At 43.3% G+C, this 21,509-nt stretch overlaps 1 protein-coding gene across 2 annotated transcripts in view; it reads left to right on the top strand.

Annotated features, from left to right (window-relative positions):
- The first annotated feature begins 1,088 nt into the window (after nt 1-1,088).
- The window catches only part of PARVA (parvin alpha), a 59,444-nt gene continuing 39,023 nt past the window's right edge, over nt 1,089-21,509 (top strand). The window contains exon 1 of one of the 2 annotated variants that reach the window (XM_054283734.1): nt 1,089-1,340. In XM_054283734.1, the coding sequence (XP_054139709.1) occupies nt 1,205-1,340 (136 nt within the window). In that variant the 5' untranslated portion in view covers nt 1,089-1,204. Of the gene's footprint in view, nt 1,355-21,509 lie in introns of both variants that reach the window. The other variant, XM_054283735.1, reaches the window with a different exon arrangement.

The raw sequence follows: 21,509 nt of genomic DNA, 5'->3' as shown, positions 1-21,509 counted from the left end.
TTGTTTTGTTTTGTAGCAGTGGATATGACAATGCCTGCTGCTTCTCACCACAGACACAGAGGACGAGCAGGCAGAAGAGCTTTGCAAAATGTTATCCAGACTGAAATGTCTGTAGTAAGCTTGAAATTTAACTTGCAGGAAACTATTTAGTGAGACTTTATTGCTTCATAAGTTCTTTTGTGTGCCCAGATGTGGGGCCTCCAACACAAGAGAGATGAACTTGATGGAGCATGTCCCGAGGAGGCAACCAAGGTGCTCAGAGGGCTGCAGCACCTCTCCCATGAATACAGGTTGAGAAAGTTGGGGTTGTTCAGCCTGGAGAATGCTTCAGGGAGACCTAGCAGCCCGCCAGTACCAAAAGGGGAGTTACAGGACACCTCAGGGGGACTTCTTGCAAGGACAGGTAGTGACAGAAGAAGGGGAAATGGCCTTAAGCTGAAGAAGGGTAGGTTTAGACAAGATATTAGGAAGAAACTCTTTATTGGGAGGGTGGTGAGGCTCTGGAACAAGCTCTCCAGAGAAGCTCTGGACACTCCATCCATGGAAGTGTTCAAGGCAAGGTTAAATGGGGCTTTAAACAATCAAGTCTAATTGAAGGCACCCCTGTCCATGGCACCGTGTTGGAAACTAGATTATCCTTAACCCTTCCAACCCTGACCGTGATTCTGTTTTCCTATGGACGTACAAACATCTGCTGGCAGCTGTGACCCTGCTATCCTTCAGCTGCCCTTCACTTTGGGGCAGCTGAGGCTGAACTGAGCGGTGTGAGCACTGTGCCCGCACCTACCTTCACCCTTTGGCGCCCATGGTCCCTGGGTCACCCACCCACCCTGGGTCCCTCGCCCACCCAGCCCCGCTGTGCCCGGCCCCTGTGCGCGGCCGGAGGATGGAGCGGGGGGCGAGGCGCTGCCCCGGCTCCCTTGGGCCCCCCGAACGCCGATTGCCCCCAGCCGGGAGCGGAGCGGCCCCCGCACCGCCCGGGGCCACCGGGAGCCGTGCGAGGCGAGCGGGCCCTCCCCGGCGGGAGGGAGGGCGGGAGGAGGGAGGGAAGGAGCGGGAGAGCCGGGAGAGCGGAGCAGGAGCTGCCTCAAATGCTTGAAATAATTCCGCTTCCGTTCAGAGCCGGGAACAGCCTCCCACGGCACCGGGGCCTCGGAGCCGTGCCGCTGCTCCGTCCCGCGGCGCCGGCGGCGGCTGGCCCAGCATGGCAACCTCCCCGCAGAAATCCCCTTCTTCCCCCAAGTCCCCCACCCCCAAATCTCCCCCCTCCAGAAAGAAAGATGACTCCTTCCTGGGCAAGCTCGGCGGCACGCTGGCCAGGAGGAAAAAAGCCAAGGAAGGTAAAAATTAACACGTTCGCATATTTCCTGGGAGTTACCTTACTGTGTGGGGGGGAGGGAGGGAGGAGACAGGGGGAGAGGAAAAGGCTCTGGGGAGCGGGAGGAAGGGGCTGGCGGGGAAGGACGAGCGGGGTGGGGTGGGCAGGCGGGCGAGCGACGAGGGAGGAGCCGCCCCGGCCCGCCGGCACCATTCCCGGGGCCTTCTGTGCGGGGCCGCTCCCGGAGTGCGTGTGTGCAGTGTTTGTGTAGTGTTTGTGTGCGGATCTGGGTGCGGCGCCGCTCCCGGGGTCTGTGTGTGGGATCTGGATGCGGGGCCGCTCCCGCAGTGTGTGTGCAGAGTTTGTGTGCGGAATCTGTGTGCGGGGCCGCTCCCGCAGTGTGTGTGCAGCGTTTGTGTGCTGGATCTGTGTGCGGGGCCGCTCCCGGGGTCTGTGTGCTGGATCTGTGTGCGGGGCCGCTCCCGGGGTCTGTGTGCTGGATCTGTGTGCGGGGCCGCTCCCGCGGTCCGCCTGCGGGCCCGGCCGGGGAAGGACGGATGGAAGTAGCGCTGCCCACAGCGGGCCGGGCGCCCGGCGGGCCCCGCAGGCCTGGGAGCGCACGGGGATTTTTTCCCTCAGCGGGATTTGCCTCCGCTGCTGGGGTGCGGCCACCCCAAAACCCGGTGCCGTGGGCACCCCAGAGCCCGGTGCCGTGGCCCCCAAACCCGGTGTGAGTCACCCGGCGGTGCGGTGCGGTCAGCACACAGCGCTCTGTGCAATGCACGCCTCTGACACAAGTTCCAGAGCAGCTATCGCTCCTCCGCGGCTCGGAGCGCAGTTATCCTCGTGCTGAGCAAAATACTTCTACAGAACCTTTAGAGAAGGCCGAGCGTGTACAACAGACTGGTTCTTTGTCCGTACATGCGAGTTAGTACCCGTCCCCCGCTGAATTTTCCTGTGTGAAATCCCATGACAGCGAGAGAATGGAAATTTACCCTCGCTCACCCATCGTTTTCACAGCTGAACTTAATTTAAATGTGATGCAAACAGAGCAAACGCAACAGTCGCTTCAGTGAGTTTTTCAAGCAGAATTCATTGCTGGTGAGTGTGAGGAAGGGTGTGAGGCTCAGCAGCCCTTGCTCCCCATGCACACACAGCGCTGGAGGCAGGCACGCAGCGTTTCAGAGCAGCTCCAGTGCTGGGGATGAGGGTGACACCACTCGGGAGGGTTCAGCTCCTCATTCTGTAGATGTCACGTCATCTTTCTGTGATGTACGGCCTTGCTTTTCAATTAGATCCATGTTGCACAACTGTGCTCACATCATTTGGCTTTTTCTGGTCATTGCAGATGGACCAGATGTTGATGAAATAGTAAAGAATGACAGCGCCAATAATTACCTACTTTTCAAAATTACTGTTAGAGTATTTGTGACTATTAGCAACATTGAACTAGCAACAGTCTTCCTTGATGAGTCCACGCTGTAGGTGTGTTTAGAGATCTTCAAGCCTATTTGTGGCAGTTTAGGTATGTCCATTACATTGTCGTTAGCACTGTTTTTACTATTAAATGCTTTTTTCCTTAGTGGCAGATGTCTGAAGTCACAAATCTCCAGCAAACTGTTAGAGGCAGCAGTTACTTTTATCCACTATCTCGTAATCTTACAAGAATATTTATTCTGTGAAATCATACTTCTTCTCATTAGTGTATTACATTTATGGATTAAAACCTGCACCTGCCATTTCTTTATCATCTGTCCTTTTGAAATTTTGAAACTGCATTGTCCTTGTCTTTTGTGTTTCCCTATTTTCTAAGGTCCGTCTAAAAATAACTTTTTTTTATTCACTTTGTAAGGACTGTTATTTGCTGATGGACAAAAATGTATTGTGTTAAATTCACCGTTAAATTTTTACTTGAGTGTGTATTTGTGACCTTTATCTGGTGGAAGCATATGTAGGGGTGAAATTGATAGTATGCTATCTTATCTTTCTTTTTATTGATTTATGGGTTTTAACACAGGTGGCTTGAGCCTTACTGTGAAGCCTGTTCTCTTTCTTACTTCTTGATTTTTTTCTCTACTAAAAATACATACAAGTTTCCAAACAATTAATGAGCATTGTGCCTTGCTGGCTGTGGCCCACATAGGTTCCATCTTAAGTTGTGCTGGGTTTTTTTTGTGGGGCTCCGGGTGTTTTTGAAGCCTAGCTAGGAATTTCAGAGGTCAGTTTTGCTTGTTCATCTAGGATCTGAGCTTTGGTGTTTTTTTTCCTGCTTTGGCCAACCTGTGGCAGGTTTCCCATGGAGGTTGGTCTTGGTCATAGAAGTGCATGTGGTTTTTCAGCTGTTTACACACGGGATGTATAGGAAAATGGTCAGTGTAAGTCAGGATAATGGTCAGGATAAATGAGGGACTTCTGAAAATTTCCATGTCTTTCAGTTGGTGTAAATTCTGCTGTTACATAGAGGAGAGAAGCAAACTGATTTACTCCAGTGTTTCACCACAAGGGCTAAGAACTGGTGGTTTTTAATAATGCAAAATATATTTTATCTCTTGTAGGGGCTATGCTGGTTACACTTTAGTACCATCTCTGCTATATATGTGGGTAACTGTTGTAGGTGATACACAATTACATGTCTGTGAGTTTTGTATTTTTGTCATCAACAGATGTTTTGATTGTTGTCAAAACGACACTTTTGTATATTGCAACAACAGAGCCAGTGCCAAAATGCTTCACCGAATGAAAACCCTTTAGGATCTGAAGGGACTTTATGATGAGGAGTAATGCAGATTATTTATGAAGAGAGTAAAGTTTATGTAGTTTTAGGTGTAGCAGAAATAGTTTATAATACAACATAAAAAGCAATTTCAGTATTGGTGATAATTTGTATGCATACATATATATATATAAAATATATAGCAAACCTGTGCTTATGTATTTCAAAGTTCTTGGCAGTGGTAAGAGGTCCACCAGTGGAAGAGGTGAGGGTAGTTTAGACAAGTGAAATGAATTTTCTAATATCAGAGCACAAGTTACTGACCAAAACAGAGAATAACCTGAGATACTTGAGATATCTCACAGGATGTAAGCAGGGATCAGTCATACCATAAGACGTATGTTAATATGGAAAATACATTGCCATTACATATTAGAGAGTATTTGATAAAATCTGGAATTTGGAGCTCGGATTTGTTGATGTTGTCTGTCACGTAGAGCCATAGTCTGGTTTTCGTTTACAGCATCTCATCACCAGTGGTGTAATTCCAGGGTGAGAGCATTGTGCTTTGCTCTTCCCTGTGAGAGCATCTGCAGCTGCGTCTCTAAATGGAGCATGCATTCTGTTAAGGTAGCTAAATTACAAATTATTAACTATGTTTGGAATTAATTAAATTAGCTTTTTAGGCAGTGGGAGAATTCTGAACAAAGACTAAAATACTTGACAGCGTGTCTGCAAACTGAACTGTGGTGTGCAAAAGTTGTTTGTGGTTTTTAGTAAGGTTCCCTCCCCTTTATTGCTGAAAGGCATTTAAAGACTGGCCACCCCATATATGCTAGTGAAGGATCCCAGTCCTTATCTGTCAGGTGTTCACATACATGATGGAGCTCATCATATGAGCAAAAAAGGCCCACAAATTCAATTTTCTGTAAGCTTGTTACAGTATTTTGTACTGTGTACTAAACATGTCTTTAAACACACGTAAGAGAACAAAATGGCCTTTTTAAAAAACATTTGGGGGCGGGGGGGGATAGTGGAGATTGTGTTATCTAATGAATTTTTCATGGTGGATTTAGTAAGGTCATGTGTGATTGTCCTCCTTGTATTTTCCTGGCCTGGCTATTATAAACACAGAAAATTTCCTCCCCCTAATAGCTTACCTTAGTGGAGAATGTAAAGAATGGGCCCTGACATGCAGATAAATCTGTGACACATTTGGGTACACAGAGTGAAGTTCAGAATTGCTTAAATTGCAGAGGAGCAGATGGGGAACAGACAGCTTGAGCCCGTGAATTTGGTGGAGAGCAATTGTACAGGCTCAGTCAGTTTGCCAATTGATGTGACATCAATTTCAGTGATTTGACTGCTCTTCTGCCTGGTTTATTTGGGGCTGATGGGCAGCAGAAAGAATGAATTTTCTGCTGTCCTCCACTTGTGATATTTCTTCTTTTTGTGTTTGTCTTGTTTTGATTTAATTTTGGTATGTGGGGTAGGCAGTGTGCCTCTCTGTGTGCCTCAGGGAAGAGCATGTTAACAGTGTAAAATATTGTAAATTCTGGTGGGTTTTGATAATAACCTTAACTTTCTTAATCTTTACTTCATGTATTTTATGGTATAATATGAAATCAGAAAAATCTCAGAATGCAGAGAGTAAATGTAGGCTGATGAAAGCTTTTCAGGTGTTTTACATAGAATGATTGTCTATCTGCAATCCATGAGTAAAATGCTTTGCTGTGGCGCTCACTGACAGAAAGGTCATGTCTTGGTTTTGCTCTGGGCTTTTTCCAATGAAATAAACTTATTTCTTGATGTAGAAGAAGTGTTCTGGTAGATTTTAATTGACTCATTTTCTTTGGACCTGTTTCTGCAACTTACTGCACAGCAGTTGCAAGTGACTAGTTTTTGTGTCAGTAGATGTTTGTGCTTGTCTGCTTCTTGTGTGAGAGGTTCTCGGCTGGCTGAAACACTCAGCAGGCTTTTCTTTTCCTCTGCTCTTCCCTGGTGCTGCATTTAAAATCAGGAGCTGGCAGAAATGATCTGTGTCCCACCATTGCATTTGCTGATGTATGTCATGAATGAGGGAAATGCGCCCCTGGGTGCTGATTTCATACTGGTGTTCAGAGGATGGCGTGTGGTGTCTCCTGGGGAAGGGAGACGTGGGAAAGGCTTTGCTGTCACTCTCGCCAATGCTGTCCCATTCTGCCTTTCAGTGCACGTACCAGTGCATCACCCCGGGCCTTGCAGTGCCATCAGAGTGCCTGAGCTGCTGGCTTTGCTGTCTGACATGACCGTGGCTCTCCACCAGCCCCACTGCCCAGCACCTGCAATGTGCTCAGAATCCTTTCCCTGTGTTCTGTGCTGCGCGTTTCCGTGCCCCTGGTGATGCTGGGCAAAACCTGCTAGCGTCACCACTGAAGGAGTTACTGCCTTGGAGCAAGTTCTCTTAAGGACATAAAATACTTCTGTTCTGTGGAAGGAACGCAGACAAACAGAAAAATAAGAGGGGAGGTCCACTGGCTTTGTTTGTTGTCACTTCACTGCTTCAGGCCTTCTGAGCACACGTGCAGTAGGAGAGAAACTCCTCAGGAGATCAGCACCAGGCTGCTGGTGGTGTGCTTTGAAGCCACATTGTCAGGGCATTGTCTGGGGAGGCCTGGGCTGTGCTGGTGGAAGGGATTGCTCAGTGGGAAGGAAGGGAATTGCCTCTGAAAGCCGAACGCCCTCCTGTTGCTTGGGCTGGGATGGCAATGGCCCTGCAGGTGCAGCTGTATTGTATTTGCAGGGAGGAAGGATGGATCTGACTCCATCTTCTCAGAAGGCTAATTTATTATTTTATGGTACTATATTATATTAAAGAATACTATACTAAACTATACTAAAGAATACAGAAAGGATACTTACAGAAGGCTAAAAAGATAATAATGAAAACTCCTGACTCTCTCCAGAGTCCGGACACAGTTTGGCACTCATTGGCCAAAGAGTGAAAACAACTCACAGCAGAATGCAATGAAACAATCTCCTGTTGGTAAACAATCTCCAAACACATTCCACATGAGCACAATACAGGAGAAGCAAATGAGATAAAAATTGTTTTCCTTTTTCTCTGAGGCTTCTCAGCTTCCCAGGAGAAAACTCCTGGGCAAAGGGGTTTTTCAGAGAATGTGAATGCCACAGAGCTCCCAGGGATAAATGTGGATGGCATCTCTGCCCTGCTTGGGGCTGTTCAGCGTCTGTCCAGCTGGGCTCTGCCCAGGTGGAGCTTCCTTTGTCTCCCCCTTTTTGATAGCCTCTGGCTCCAGGTGGTTCTGAGAAAGACATGAAATATTGTGAATGCGTTTCTGAATCTCAAAAATAAAATATGATCCTGAAATTATTCTTAAAAGTTCATTGTTTCAAAGTTCATGCAGGGCCCAGTCTGGCTATGCTCAGTCTGTGTGTTTCATGTGCAGCTCAACTCTGCAGGAATGTTTGAGTCCCAGGTGCCAGCTTTTCTGCCAGACAGGTAATTGAGTGTATATCCAGAGCTGGGCTATCATGGTACAGCTGAGTGTGTGCATGATTATTTTATTATTTTCTGAAAATTACTGCTGTGAGGTGTTTTGGATGCCAGAAGTGTTTTTTGAAAGGAATGGGGGGTGGGGGCTAAAAGCAAGTCTGTGTGGATCTTACATGTCTCCAGTGGTCCATGTGTGAATCACGTAGGCCATCAGAGACATCTTGTGTTCAGAAATCGTAAAATACCTGTTGTGACATGTTGTTAGCATTATGAAGCTGTTATGAAGCTTCTGTTGGCTTGTCCTTTCCTGTTAGTATTGGAAAGAAGGCATTTCTGCCAGGCATTTCTACCCTGGGCTTTGACCTCCTGTTCTGACCCAAAACAGAATTCTACTGTTCTCTGACTACCTGCATGAGGGCAGCAGAGCCACTGAACTCTGTCTTTGCATTTGACTTGCAAAAGCCTAAATTACATGGGCAAGTCAGCTGCTGCAGAAGTATGCCTTTTATTTCCTGACTTTTTTCCCATTTAAATAATTCCTTCATCATCTGAGCTGAGGTTTCAGCTAAAAATAAGCATGCATTGAACAATTGGTTGAAGAGCCTCCAGTGCCTTTAGATTACAGGATGGAGCCATGGAAAAGAAAAAAAACCAAAAACAAGCAAAACAAACAAAAAACCACAAAAACCCAAAAAACAACACCAACCCCCCCCAAAAAACAAACAAACAAACAAACCTAAAAACCCCCACCAAAACCAGCTAGGCACCAGCTCAGATGTATGCACTTTTGTTTCAGTGCTAATTTTTTCCTTTACACCTCCAGATTTAAAACATGCATTCCCTTAGATCATCCTCGTAAAAACATATATCTGGTTTGCAGAGTGAAGGTGGATATAATTGAGTAATGCTGTAGAATAAATATGAGGTGCTCAACTGAGGATAAAGGTTTCACCCTCAGTGAAGCGAGTGAGCTGTCGAGAGAATCTGGAGTTTTAGAGCTCTGATATTTCCCATGGCATTTAAAGGAGTCTGCCCTGCAGGTAAGAGAAGACCTAGAGGCCAAGATCGGATTTACATCTTCTGAAACCCCTCACCTTAAAGGCAGCTTCCTGCAAGTACAGATCTGTGCTTCTAGAAGTCTCCCTTGGACAGAATCTCTGGGATGTATCCTAATTTTTATTTTCTTTCTTTAATGCCTTTGCCAACCATTAAATGCTGCCCTCCCTGCAGAACTGTTCAGTGCTGGCCTCTCTGCCTTTCTCACGGAGATTAAGATAAGGACAGCCCAGTTTGTTTGTTGTGTCACTGTATCTGAGATCAAGTGCTTCCTAATAACTTAATCCAGAGTTCTGCAGCCTTTCTCAGCAAAATGCTGGTGTTGCTGTGGGTGAAATCAGCAGTTGCTGGGCTGGGGCTGAAGGTGTAGCTTGCTCTCTGTGTGTTCTGTGTGCCTTCTCCAGCTCGTAGGAGTTCCTGTGCTGCTCTGTAGTTGGAGCTCTGTGTAGCAAAGCCTTGCTCTCTGCATGCATCCTCATGCATTTTCTGTTTGCTGTGCTAATACTTACTAATAGATAATGTTATTTGGCTTGAATACCTTTGTCCCTGCTGGAATTGGGTGTGTATGTCTGTGTTGAGTGCACCAGTGAGTTAATTCACTTTAGTGACCAAACTGAAATACAAACAAAAGATGTCTTGGACCACAAGCAAAATCAGATCAATAGCCTTTTGTGAATCCTTAGTCTACTCTGCAACTACCCCTTGAAAAGCTGTGCTGAGGCCAGGGAAAACCAAGGGCCAGAAAAAACCTAGGGATGTGACTGGTCAAGAGTGAGCTGTGCTGGCAGAGCTGTATTAGGAAGATTAGCCACCATCTGTTCACCCAAATCCTGCACCTGCCTCTAGACTGTACCACTGTTCAGCAAGCAGTCATCTTTCTCAAAATATTAAAGAACTGCAGGGTGAAATAACAAAGCTCTAGAGTCTCCCAAACACTCTGGTTTCCTTTCAATTTGGTAGTAGTCCGTGGGAAATAATTGCATGTGGTGCTATGCAATGTTCTGATCATATATGTGGATTTAACAGAAAAGGTCCTGACTTAGCAATACTGCTTTCCTTTTAATCTTAGCACTTCCCTTCCTGACTTCTTATTGGTCTTTGTGTCAAGCAGCACACAGTGTACCATGGTTGACAATATGTTACTTTTTCTTAGATAATTATTTTTGTGAAAGAAAACACCTGGAATATGAATTTCTGTGGGTCATTCTTGGTAGTTGCAGTTATGGTTAAGTCCCTCTGGCTTCTCTGATTCCTGCTGAGCATAGAGCTGCTCCTGTTCTTGGCCCTTGCAGTGGAGTGGTAGAGCAGTCTGTGGCACTGATCCAGTGATGAGTGATATTAGCTTTTATTCATAGGGAAACCCATGAAATCCCACTTGGGAAAAGGGACTTAAGGGGGAGAGAGGTGCAACAATTGTCAGTGAGCACTGTTCCCCATCTGGTGCAGAGAGGAGCAGCTCCAGCCCAGTAGTGATTTCCCAGCCATAAAAATACAATCTCACACTGCAAAAGCTTTGAAAGAATAAAAAATTCCAAACGTAGCCTGAGCATTGCCATTTCCTGAATATCCCTTTAACATAAGGTTGGTAATTTTTCAATGAAATACGTGTTCACAAGAAGAAAAAGTCTGCCACCACATCAATCCAAATTTCCTTGGGAGTTACCAGCTCTTTTCCACTAGCCATGTTTGTTTGGTCATCTTTGTAGGGTGCTTTCCCATGTTCACATCTACAAATACCTGAAACTCCACGTTACCAGCCATGGTAACAGGCAGCATGCAGGTAATGATTGCTGGGTTCTTCTCTGGTAGAATTAAGCATTCTCATTTACTGCAGAGGGAAAATGGAAGTTGCTTCTGATGACTGTTTCTGGGCTTTCTGGGTTCTGAGAGGTGCATGTTAATGTGTCAGGGGTGTCAGTAGGTCCCAGGGCTGTGGCTGAGCACCTCCTGGCCCAGGGACAGGCAGGTGTCCCCCTCAGCAAACACCTGGGCAGGGTGCAGGCAGCCTGCAGAGCGCGTGCGCTGCAGGGCCGCGAGTTCAGGTCAGAATCTCCCAGACAAGAGTGCCTAAATTGCTGTGCCCTACTTACCCAACTGTGAGCTGGATTAATGAAAGGGAGGGTTTAGGCAGAGTACATTTAGAGTTTAGACTTTGGGTACATTTAGTGGGAGAAGAGATGTTTTCTTTTGTATCTGTCCAGGTGGTCCTTTTGAAGCAAGCCAAAATAAGCTTCCTCACCTGGGTAACGGCCTGAATAGGTTGGCAGAGTGTGAATCCATTTTCAACACATGTAAAGAAAAGTGTAACAGTTTGCCAGTGCACAGCCTTTCATTTATTTTTTTCTTAGCAGGTTTTTTCTTTGGCCACTGAGGCTGAGGCCTAATTTATTTTTTTTTTTTAACCGTAGGCAGTTCTAAAGTAGCAAACTATTAATAGTGAAATATTGGTTTAGAAGAACACTAATGCACAGGGGATTCTAGAGCAAACGAGGCAATGCTGTCAATGGTTCAGATTGTTCTTAATTACAATAATGGTATTATAGGAGCTGCAGTTGCTGTTGGGCACAAAAGAAGATAATGATAATGTCAGAGTGCTCAGAGTAAATGCAGTATAATGTATTGCAGAGCTGAATTCAAAAGATGATATGCCTAACTTGTCGTCAGAGTGCATGAAGAAGAAGAATGGTAAAAGGTCAGAACACTTTTCATTCTAACTGTGTAGTTCAGGGGTTTGGGTTTTGTGGTTTGTTTGTGGGTTTTTGTGGCTTATGCTTTCAGGTTTAAGAAGAAATGTCAGGTTTCATGTGTTTAAATGATAAGTATTAATTTTATTTGAAGGTGCAATCACATCTGTCCTACCCACTTGGAATAATGAACGTCACTCTTGCTTTGAGAAGGAAAGGAGATATCTATTGGCTCAGTACCCTCATATCCTCAACACATTTGATATTGATCCTGTCAGAATAATAGGAATATGGCAGATTTGGGCCCAAGTCATAATTTGCCCCAGTAGCCTCTGGAAGTTTGTCCACACCTATTTGATTCACGTGATCCCTATTTTATAATGAGACCAAAAAAAATGAACTCTGACTTTAGGCGTGCTTGAAAGCTGCATTAGAATGTTATGGCTAGAGGCCAAATCTGAATTGCAGCACTTTTAAGCATTCTTATGCTGTGCACTCAAATTCATTACTGCAGAGAAAGAGACTTTGCTGTTTGACTGCAAAGTAAAACTGGCAGCAGAGCAGCTCGTGGTCTCGCATTCTTGTCGCTGCTTTGTTATAATTTTCAATCATATGTAAGGACAAGGAATAAACTGGAAAATAGTGGTGGTATTCCTCATTATACCACGAGTGTTCAGGTGACTTAGTGTCCTGCATTACTCGTAAATCCTTACTGCAGTGGTGGGTTGAATTGGAAACAAAATAATCAGCATCCAGTTGATCTGCAGCTTTATTATCCTGTTCACTTTTAACTGACTTGAAATAGTTACCCGCAAATAAATCATCTTTAACCGACTTGTTGCGGTGACTCCCAAATGAAACGGTTGATGTAGAACGCGAGTAAATGTTTTTGAGGAGTTGCTGTGTGATGCAGAGGGAGCCAGCGTGCACAGCCGGTTGTGTCTCAGCAGCCCGCAGGGTGCAGGTGCTCTGCAGGGCACAAGGTGGCTCCAGCTGACGAGGAAAGCCGGTGTGAGCAGCCCGAGTGCCAGGAGCGAGTCCGCAGGAATCGGCCGCTGCTGTGTCACTGTGGAGCTCAGAGATCCCGTGTGCGCGCCTGCTGTTCTGAAAATGAGCTGGATCCTCATGGCCTGTAGCAGAAAGCCCTGTCTGGCCTTAGAGTCAGTGCGTTCAGATTGCGTTTGGGCTCTTGTATTTCGTTTTTGAGGGAGTTCCCCATGTGGGTTTTATCAGACATTCTCCTGTTGCCTGAGTAAAAGATAATTCTGTGCAGAACAGCATTCCCAGGGTAAGCTATCAAAATAAACAGAGTTGGTGTACACAGAGAGAACACAAATGTAAAGTAAGCAGGACAGAAGATAGGACAGAGAATGAAAGCTTAATGAGAAGGGGGTTGGGGTTTTTGGTCTGGGTTGTTTGGGCTTTTTTGGAAACAGGTCATTATAATTTAATGGATAGATGAGAGAAGAGAATAAGTTGATAAGAAAACCCCATATTATAAACAGATAGTCAGAAATGCTGTTGTTGGTCTTGCACCCTCTAAAATAGCAGTTTTGTTTTCAGAGTCTCCTAGAAGTAAATTGCTTGTCCTTTGCTATTCCCAACATAATATTAGCTGGTAACAGTCTGGCCTTACACAGAACATCTCGTCTGACTGAAACACCTGAGAATTTTAAGGTGAGATCAGAAAAGGAGAAATGTTTGTTCTCCCTGCACCATCTGCTTGGGCAACTGAGGCAGAAAAGGTGAATTGATTTTCTCATGTGATCTTCTGCAGGCAAGGAAGTGGAAGGAAGCAGTGGTCTCCTCATTTCTGTGGTTAGTCTTGCTCCATTAGGCAGCTTTGTGCCATTCACGGTTTTTGTTGGTTTTTTAACTCTCTGATGTGTGTCCTGATACAGTTTAGATTTTTTTGTGAAACTGAACTTTTAACTGGTTGGGGCTCTTTGGTTGCTCGATTGGTTTTTATATGTGAACTAGGTAGAAGTTTCCTGGGGTTTGAATTTTTAGTATGCTTTACATACAGTAGCAGCAGGAATTATATTAAATAGATATATGAAGAAATAACATTTCTTTATGTGATCTTTGACTCTATCCCAAAGAAGGAAGGCTTGGTTAAGAGGTTTAAGATCTTTGACATAATAACAGTCTTTCTCAAAGTAATGTCACGTGTTAAAAAAAAATTATAAATCTAACTTCACTGTATTATTTATTTAAAAGTCTCGAAGTGTATAGTGTAGTGTATATATTTCTTATATATACTATATATAAGTATATATAGTGAAGTGTATAGTTTTCTTCTCAAACATCTGATGTTAAATACAGTGAAATAGATTAGGCAACAGACCTACACAGAGTTAACATTAAAAAAGGGCAAAGCACGATTTTGACTTTGTAAATTCTTTGTATTTTCATTTTTTTGAATTAATTTTATCAAAAGTCAGCTGTGGGGATGATTCTAATTACTAGCTTCCCATATTAGAAGTAATCCCTTTGTTCTTCGTTCAGACAGGACGCCCATTAAGGTCAAGGAAAGTTTTGACTGAATAAGGAATACAACAACTGGCTGTAGTTTTAGTACATGTAGGGCCAGATTGTGGGTCAGGGCCAGCTTTAAGTGTGCAGCTCCAGTGATTCCACATCTTGTGCATAATAGGCAGATCCTTCACACTGGTATGATGGTACTTTATTAACATGTCAAATACAGAAGAAAAAAACCTGACAGTGTTATGGCTGCTCAGAATCTTACTAGCACATCTTGGTGTTTGGTGTTTCTGAACTGAAATTATGCAAATATGTCTTCAAAAACATTTCCCCGTTTTCATGAAAGAGCAAAGGAAATAAAAGTAATCAAAAATTGGTATTAAATACTCAAATAGTTCAGGCAATGAATAAATCTGCCGTTGCAGAATAGAAGGTCTGTGGGCTGGAGCTGGCTCTTAACTTAATGTTAACTTACATTTAATTAGCCAGACCAGATGGAAGCTGGCTAAGCTTCGCATGAAGGCTTGTGGGAGAAAGACATAATCTTCCATTTTGTCAAAGGAACTAATACCACAGATTAAAGGTCGGTGTTCTTTTCAGAATTTAAAGAGTGGATGCACTGTGGCTGACAGCAAGAAACAGCAAGGGCACTAACAAATTAGCTTAACCCCTGGATGACTGGCGTGCCAGCTCTGCTTCATTCACTTCCCCAGTTCAAACCATCAGTCTCCAGCTCCAGTAATAAATCCCAGGGAGATAAGGATGTCTGTAAGTTTTATTCTTTTGTCAGGGAAGTAGAATTGCATGTAGGCACTTATCGTGGCTAGAGGGATGAAGTTGTGGGAGATGTTTTCTTACTCAGTGGAGTAAAACTTCACGCTGTTCAGATGCTAAGCACTTGGGATCAGTCTGACAAACCACTTAATTCCCCTCCTGACAATGAGCCTGCAAGCAGGCAAGTCACAGATGCAAGTCAAGAAAGCATTCATGGCTCAGAGAGGTGCATACATGGATCGTGTCAGAGGAGGCAGAGCTGAAGGACTAAGCAGGCACATTCTCTGCTAAGGCTTGGAAATGGAGTGCAAAGAGGGAATGGAGCTATCAGCCTTAAGGAAAGCTGCAAGAAATTGCCCATTTTTAAAAGTGGGGAAATGGGAGTCTATTAAAGAAAACAGACAGGAAGAGAGAAAGGAAGGAAGAAGGGAAGGGAAGGGGAAGGAAATTTCAAGGAAAGGAAAGGAAATATCAAGGAAAGGAAATGTCAAGGAAATGTCAGGAAAGGAAATGTCAGGAAAGGAAAGGAAATGTCAGGAAATGTCAGGAAAGGAAAGGAAAGGAAAGGGAGAAAGGAAGAAAGAAGGGAAGGGAAAGGGAAGCTTATGCTAATTGTCTGAGCTTTTAACCAGTCTTTGGGGCTACTTCCCAGGGGCTTCAGCAAGGTAGGAGAGAGTTCTTTCTGAGGTGGAGGATAACAACACACATACCAAGAAATAATACAAACTTAGAGTTGCTATGAAACATCACATAATTGTGCAGGAAAGAAGGTACCCTCAGCAGTAAGTAAGAACTGCTACAACTTTGGTCTGCCATCTTTGTGTCTTATTTACAGCTGAAATACCTGTGCACAGTCTGGCTTGGGAAAGGAAGCTGGGAAATGAGCGCCTGCTGTTGGAGTCAGGTTTATGCCTGTGTTCATGTACAGCAGCAGGGAATGAAATGCCTGTTGGACTTCTCTCAGCTGGAATGCAGGCACCTGTAGAGCTTTATTATCTCGCTCATTTTTAACTGGTAGGTGTCTTTTGAACACACAAATAACATAGCAGGTCTAGGTGCTTAAGTTCCACAGCCATAACCACTTCAGTTCCCACAATATGTAAAATCACCTGGTAGTCACAATGTATTTTTAAACACTTATAAACAAGCCTTTCAAAACATTCTAGAGCTTGCTTCTACACTTTGGTAAACTTTTTTGCTACTAGACCACCTTGCCTAGGTGGTTGCATGGGGACTTTGCCATGATGGCCACTGCCCATTTGATGGTTGTATCACTGAAGTGAAACCCCTTGTGAGTGAGATGGGCTCAGCTCTTATAAAGAGTGGAGCAGTTTGCACATCGCAGTTATTAAATTGTGCTTGCTGACAGTCCCAGGAGAGAGGGCTAAGGCCCTGAATGAACATGAAAACTGTGCAACCTATTCATGATTGCCTTGTGTAGATGGAGATTTGGTGTGCTGAGGTGAGAAAATCTGTGCTGCTGTTTGCTGTAGGTTTTTTAGAATGTGGATAAACTCAAGATTCCAGCACCACACACCTCTGCAAGGTGCACAGAGTAAAAAAAAAAATTAATTTTAATGTGGAAAGCTCTTCTACTGTGTCAGCTAAACTGGAGATTTGGAATCCCACTGAGTGCTTTGAAAGCAGTATGCACATGTATTTATGTTGATGCTTTCATCTATTTTCTCATTTTTAAATAATTGCATCCTGGGAATGGAAGAATTATTTTACTAGTCCCTGCTTACTAGACCACATTTATATACAGTTACCAACTGGTGGCAATGGAGCTACCACAGTTATTTTCCATTCTGAGTTACTGACATATTTCACATATCACTTGGGGACAAAATATTTGAAGGGAATGCTAAATTTTAAAACCATTGTAGCTGCAAATGATGAAATTAGCATTTAGTTAGCAAGTAACTCATTTCAGCTGTTATAAAAGCAGAGAAAGTAAGGGTAGGTAGTGCACTTTTGGGAGAGCTGTAGGTAGTATGAAAATATTTCTTTTGCTTTCCTTGTCAGGTAAAACTTAACAGTGCACATCTAAGCTCTGAGAAATACCCATACAGTACAGCCCAGTAGGATTTGTCTCAGCAAGTACATTTGAAGAGAACCTTTCTAAGCAAAGTCATTCATCTGCCTCTGATAAGTGTGTCAGACACCTTCAGGTGGGGATCACACTCAGTATTGCAAGGGCACAAGTACAAATTCTGCTTTGATTAAACTGAAAAAATGCTGCAGAAATCAGAAGAGTTTGGGAGCTGCCCTTTTCAGGGAAGTACTGTGCAGTATGAAACTTGCCAAAAACTAATGGATTGTTTGCAGGAAATTGGAAGTTAAAGTGCGTGAGTCAGTCTACTTCAAGGCTGAACAGTTTCCACTGAACTTAAATAATGAATGCCAAACCTAGAGACAGTACAAGCAGCTGCAGCGGTTTTCTTCAGTTGTTTTACCCAGGCACTGTAAGGGATTTTGTGTTTAGCAGAGTCCTCCTTGTCTTCTAGTTCATCAGGCTTTAAAAGTGTTATATTCGTTGTTGTTACTGACATGGAAACCTTTGCACAAGAAGCTGCAACCCAAGAATTTTTATTTTTGCTTCAAAGCAGTTACTGCAGAGTACAGACTAGAATGTTCAGTTTCAGGGATTTCATCTGCAGGAAACAACTACCTACTTTTGTGATGACAACCAAAAAGGGGGAGGATATTTTTCCTCAGAAGTGATACATGTTAGCTTCACACTTCTCAAAATACTCAGACCATTTTCTTCTGGTGTGTTCAAGGATTTCAATATACCTAATGAGATATATCAAACCTTGGGTGAAAGACAGAATCATTCTCAATAATTTTGATCTGTGACAGATCTTATGCCCAGAGCATATTTGTTCAATAGATCACTTTTTACCAGGCTACTAAATGAATCTAGAGAACAGTCCCGAATCAGGAGGAAAAGATATTTTGGTTTTGTTCTCTTCTTTTTATCTCTTTTCAATTAGATGAGAACATGACTGAGGTTTTCAAAGGCAGCTGTAGACTTTGATTGTGCTGAGTCAATATAGAAAGGTCTAGAAGAAGCCTAGAAATGTGCCCACCTAGAGGTGCCTCATAAATAATGGCTACAGCTGTGTTCTTTTACATGCAGGAACTCCTTTTACCCCCCAGTTTTAATCTGAAGCTCTTTCCTGGCATAATTTACCATGTGAATACTCGCACAAGAGATGATGATCAGGTGGGAGTGAGATTGATCAACAAGTGTGGAACAAGGTGCAATTGCCCCTTTCAAAAGCAGTGGCTGTGGCACAGGTTCCTGCATTAGTTTGGGATATTTAATTATTGTGTGCCTCAGTTTCCAGATGTGTGAAGTGGAGCGGTGACGGGGATTAAATTTGGAAGAACCTTTGAGCTTTCTCAATGAAAAATGTTAAGGGTTACTGAGTGTGAATGTGGTGAAAGGCTTAGCAGACAGGTGTGGATTAAAGAAATGGTTAGAAATCCAGTAATTTAGTTCTGGGTTTAATTGAAAGTTGTAATCCCAGCAATTGGTGCCAGTGTCTTCTAGGATTTAAATGCAGCGCAGTGGAGCGTGTAATTTAAGGCTTTACAGAACAGTATTAGTGCTTATATGTTTATCACTCAGCACGTGTTAGCATTATTCCTGTGGAATGCTCTTAATTAAAATCCAGGAGCTGCTTACAGTGCATTTGATGATCAAATCATGAACACTCAGTCAAGTTAGCAGCAAAATTAATTTAAATGTTACTATGAGACACAAAACGACACGGACACGCTGCTGTTCTCAAGGTAGAAAAAACAGTTTATTTTTTGACTCCAACGTTTATAGATTTCCAAAAGTGACAGTGCCACCTCTCCAATGACACTGGACAAACCAACAGTCCATCAAATTTCTCTTCTTCCATAAAAGAATGCAAAACAATAAGTTACTTACAGAAGGTGTGTGAGAAGGTTCATTACAAGAATGTAAACATCAGAATACTTAGAAAATCTTTAAAAAGCAGGGCGACATAAAGGAATGATTTTTCTCTGAGCTACGATAGAATTGGCAGCGCTTTTGTAACCGGGGCTGTCACGATCGCACGGGAGGTTTTGGCTGCAGAATCCTTGCTGATCAAATGACTTCTGTTTTCATTTTTCAAATCCTGATATTAGCTCAAGTAGGAGGAAAGGGTCTTTATGTTGGGGCAGCAGAAAACAGGGTGCTTTTGCAGCAAAATAGGCATTAGGGCAAGCCTAGTTTACACATTGTGCTCTAACGTCTCAGGCTTCAAAGCCAGATTTGCTTTGGAAGTTCTCTGAGTTACACCCAGAGAATCTCTTGATGAAGAAGTGAAATCTGTTGCTCTGTTTTTGAAGTGAAGGAGCACACACCAAAAGAAGTGTTTTGTAACATAGAGTTGCTTCTTTCTGAAATTTTGCATTGTTTTTTGGTGCTCGATAGATAGGGTTAATTGTTTCAGTGTGAGTAACCGAAGTTTTAAACATGAATTCTAACTTTTTGACCCCATTAATCATAAAACTGCCTGATCTTGCTTACTGTAACATTGCTTTTTCCTTTCAATTGATGAGTCATGAGCATATATTAAATACAGTTTCTTTAAAAATAATTTTTGAAAGTCCTTCTTGCATCTTAAAATGATTTTGTAAGCCAAGAATTCAGCATATGTATGTCAGTGCATATTGCAGTGGGCTTATGATATATTACCTTCAATGAAAATTAGATCTAAATTAGAGTAGACTTTGAAAAAGGGCTGTGGGCACATGTTTTTGGGAGTGGCTGGAAGAACTTACTGTAGGGGAAGGTTCAGCCCTGTGTGTGCTCTACCTAGAAATCAGATAGGCTGATGTTTCTAGTTAAAGCAAGATGCAGAATTTAAAGCAAGGAACCGCTGAATATGAAAATTAATTTTTGTGTTTACACAAAAAGAAAAAAAATCCAACTATGGTCTAATTCATTTTCTTTGCTTTCCTTTCCAAAAATATGTTTAGAAATTAAATAAAAAGCATTGAAGTATTTCAACAACCAGTTGGTTGTGGGGTTTTGGTTTTGTTTTGGATGTTTTTATTGTTTTGTTTTGTTTTGGTTTTTATAATGCCATTAAAACTTCTTTGGAGGATAACAGCCCCCTTGAGGACCAAAGCCCTGCCCTGTTACAGCCAAGGCTTACAGGGCTTTTTAACCCACTCTGTGCACAGAGAGATCAGGGAGCTGAGCAAAAACTGAACCGAGACCCACGACAAAATCTAATTCTTTATGTTGCTCAACTGAAAACCAAGCGTGTTTTTAAGTCTGTGGCCTTTTGGGAGTGTAAGAACATTTAACTCCTGTGTGTCTGTTGTGCTGTAAGCCACGACTGGCTGCCCTTCTGTATTCCAGAGCTGAGGTGAGCCCTGGCACAGCTCCGCTGGGGAAACTGAGGCGCAGAGCCATGGGCTGCCTCCGAGGATGGGGCACCAACAGCTCCGGTGCTTCCTCTGCTCTTTGGGCTTTGGGGATCGCGGTGTTCTCCCTGCTGGCTCGCCCTCTTCCCGGCTGTTTTGTTCCTGAGCTGCTTGCGCGCTCTTCTCCCTGAGAGCCGCCACTTGTTAATTTATCTACAGATAAGAAATTGTGTGTGCAATTAGCAAAAGCCTTCTTTGGTCGCATTCGCCCTTATCCCTCCCCCCTGTTTTCCTCTAATTCCTGGTGACCCTCCTTTGACTTTTATTACCTTTTAAGAAGTGGCAGAATCAGGCCATTAAGTTGAAGTGAGTTATGAAATACTTAACCCTCTTGTCTCCCCTCTGGAACACCAACCCCACACAGAGCAGTTACTCGTGGAGGGCTTTTTTTAAATAGGAAAATTTGACGTCCGAGTGTTTGTATGCAGCCTGGATTGCAACATACATAAGATACAAAAAGGATAAAACCAGAAACTAAGTTTTCTCCCTGTCTGAATCCCTCGTGTCTCCAGGACCTCTACTTTTACCATTTTAAAAATTAATTTTGGATTAAAAAAAAAAAAAAAAAAACACCCAACCAAAAAAACCCAAAAAACAAAAACCACTGTGGGGTTCCACACTTTATTCAAGGAGTTAAAAGTCTGGAGCTGTGCTTGATGAGCCAGATGGTCTTCAACAGTAACATTGTTCATATTGTTTAGATTATCCTGTTGCAAGTACAGTGCCTCGTTTACCTTTTATGGAAGAAAGTGTGGAAAATTGACCACAGATGTAAGTAACCAAGAATGATGGCTGAGGCAATTCTTACCAGGCCTCCCTCTCTAACACGCCTGATCCTGCAGATAAAAATAAATAGAGAAATGTGAGGCGGCATGAGAAATATCTAGTGTTACCTATTTAAGTGTTTAATTTGAGCTCTGCGAGCTACTAAAATCTTTATTTTCTTAGACTGAGATTTCTTCATATTGAACTGGTTTCAGTCTTTTGGTGTAGGCAGCCTGAGTGTAGATTTTTATCCAGGTACTAAATAGCACGTCATTATATATTTTTTTCCATTCTGGTTGAAAAAAAGGGTGTGGGAAGAAGCCAGCTACGCTGACCTCAAACACAGTTTATGGTCCAAAAATCTTCATGAGAAGATTGGTACCCTTTTTGTGCTGTAATGAGAGAGCACAAACTCCCCATTAATATTGATTTGATTGGTATCAGAAGCAAGGGCTGCACCAAATTAATTAGAGGTAGCTCATTGTTACTCCTGATAATGGGCTGTTGAATTAGTGAAGCATCTTACAAGTCAGTTTCAGATTGAAATAAACTTTTTTAGACAGGTATCTCTTTTGTGCAGTATCTGGAATTGGAAGGCTCAACAGAACAAAGGGAAAATGCTGCAAATGAAAGCAATAAAGCCCGGTTTTATAAAGTCCTTTTGTCTCCTATCACTTTTCTTTCTCTCCCTCATTTCCTTCCTCTTATTAGGAGCTGCTGTCAAAGTGCATTTACTTATGGCAAGTGGTTCCCTTCGGAGCC

Source organism: Melozone crissalis, unplaced genomic scaffold (assembly GCF_028551555.1).
Source record: "Melozone crissalis strain CALT ecotype California unplaced genomic scaffold, PUWL_Pcris_2 ptg000038l_1, whole genome shotgun sequence".
Taxonomy (NCBI): domain Eukaryota; kingdom Metazoa; phylum Chordata; class Aves; order Passeriformes; family Passerellidae; genus Melozone; species Melozone crissalis.
This window is presented reverse-complemented; position numbering and strand designations above follow the sequence as displayed.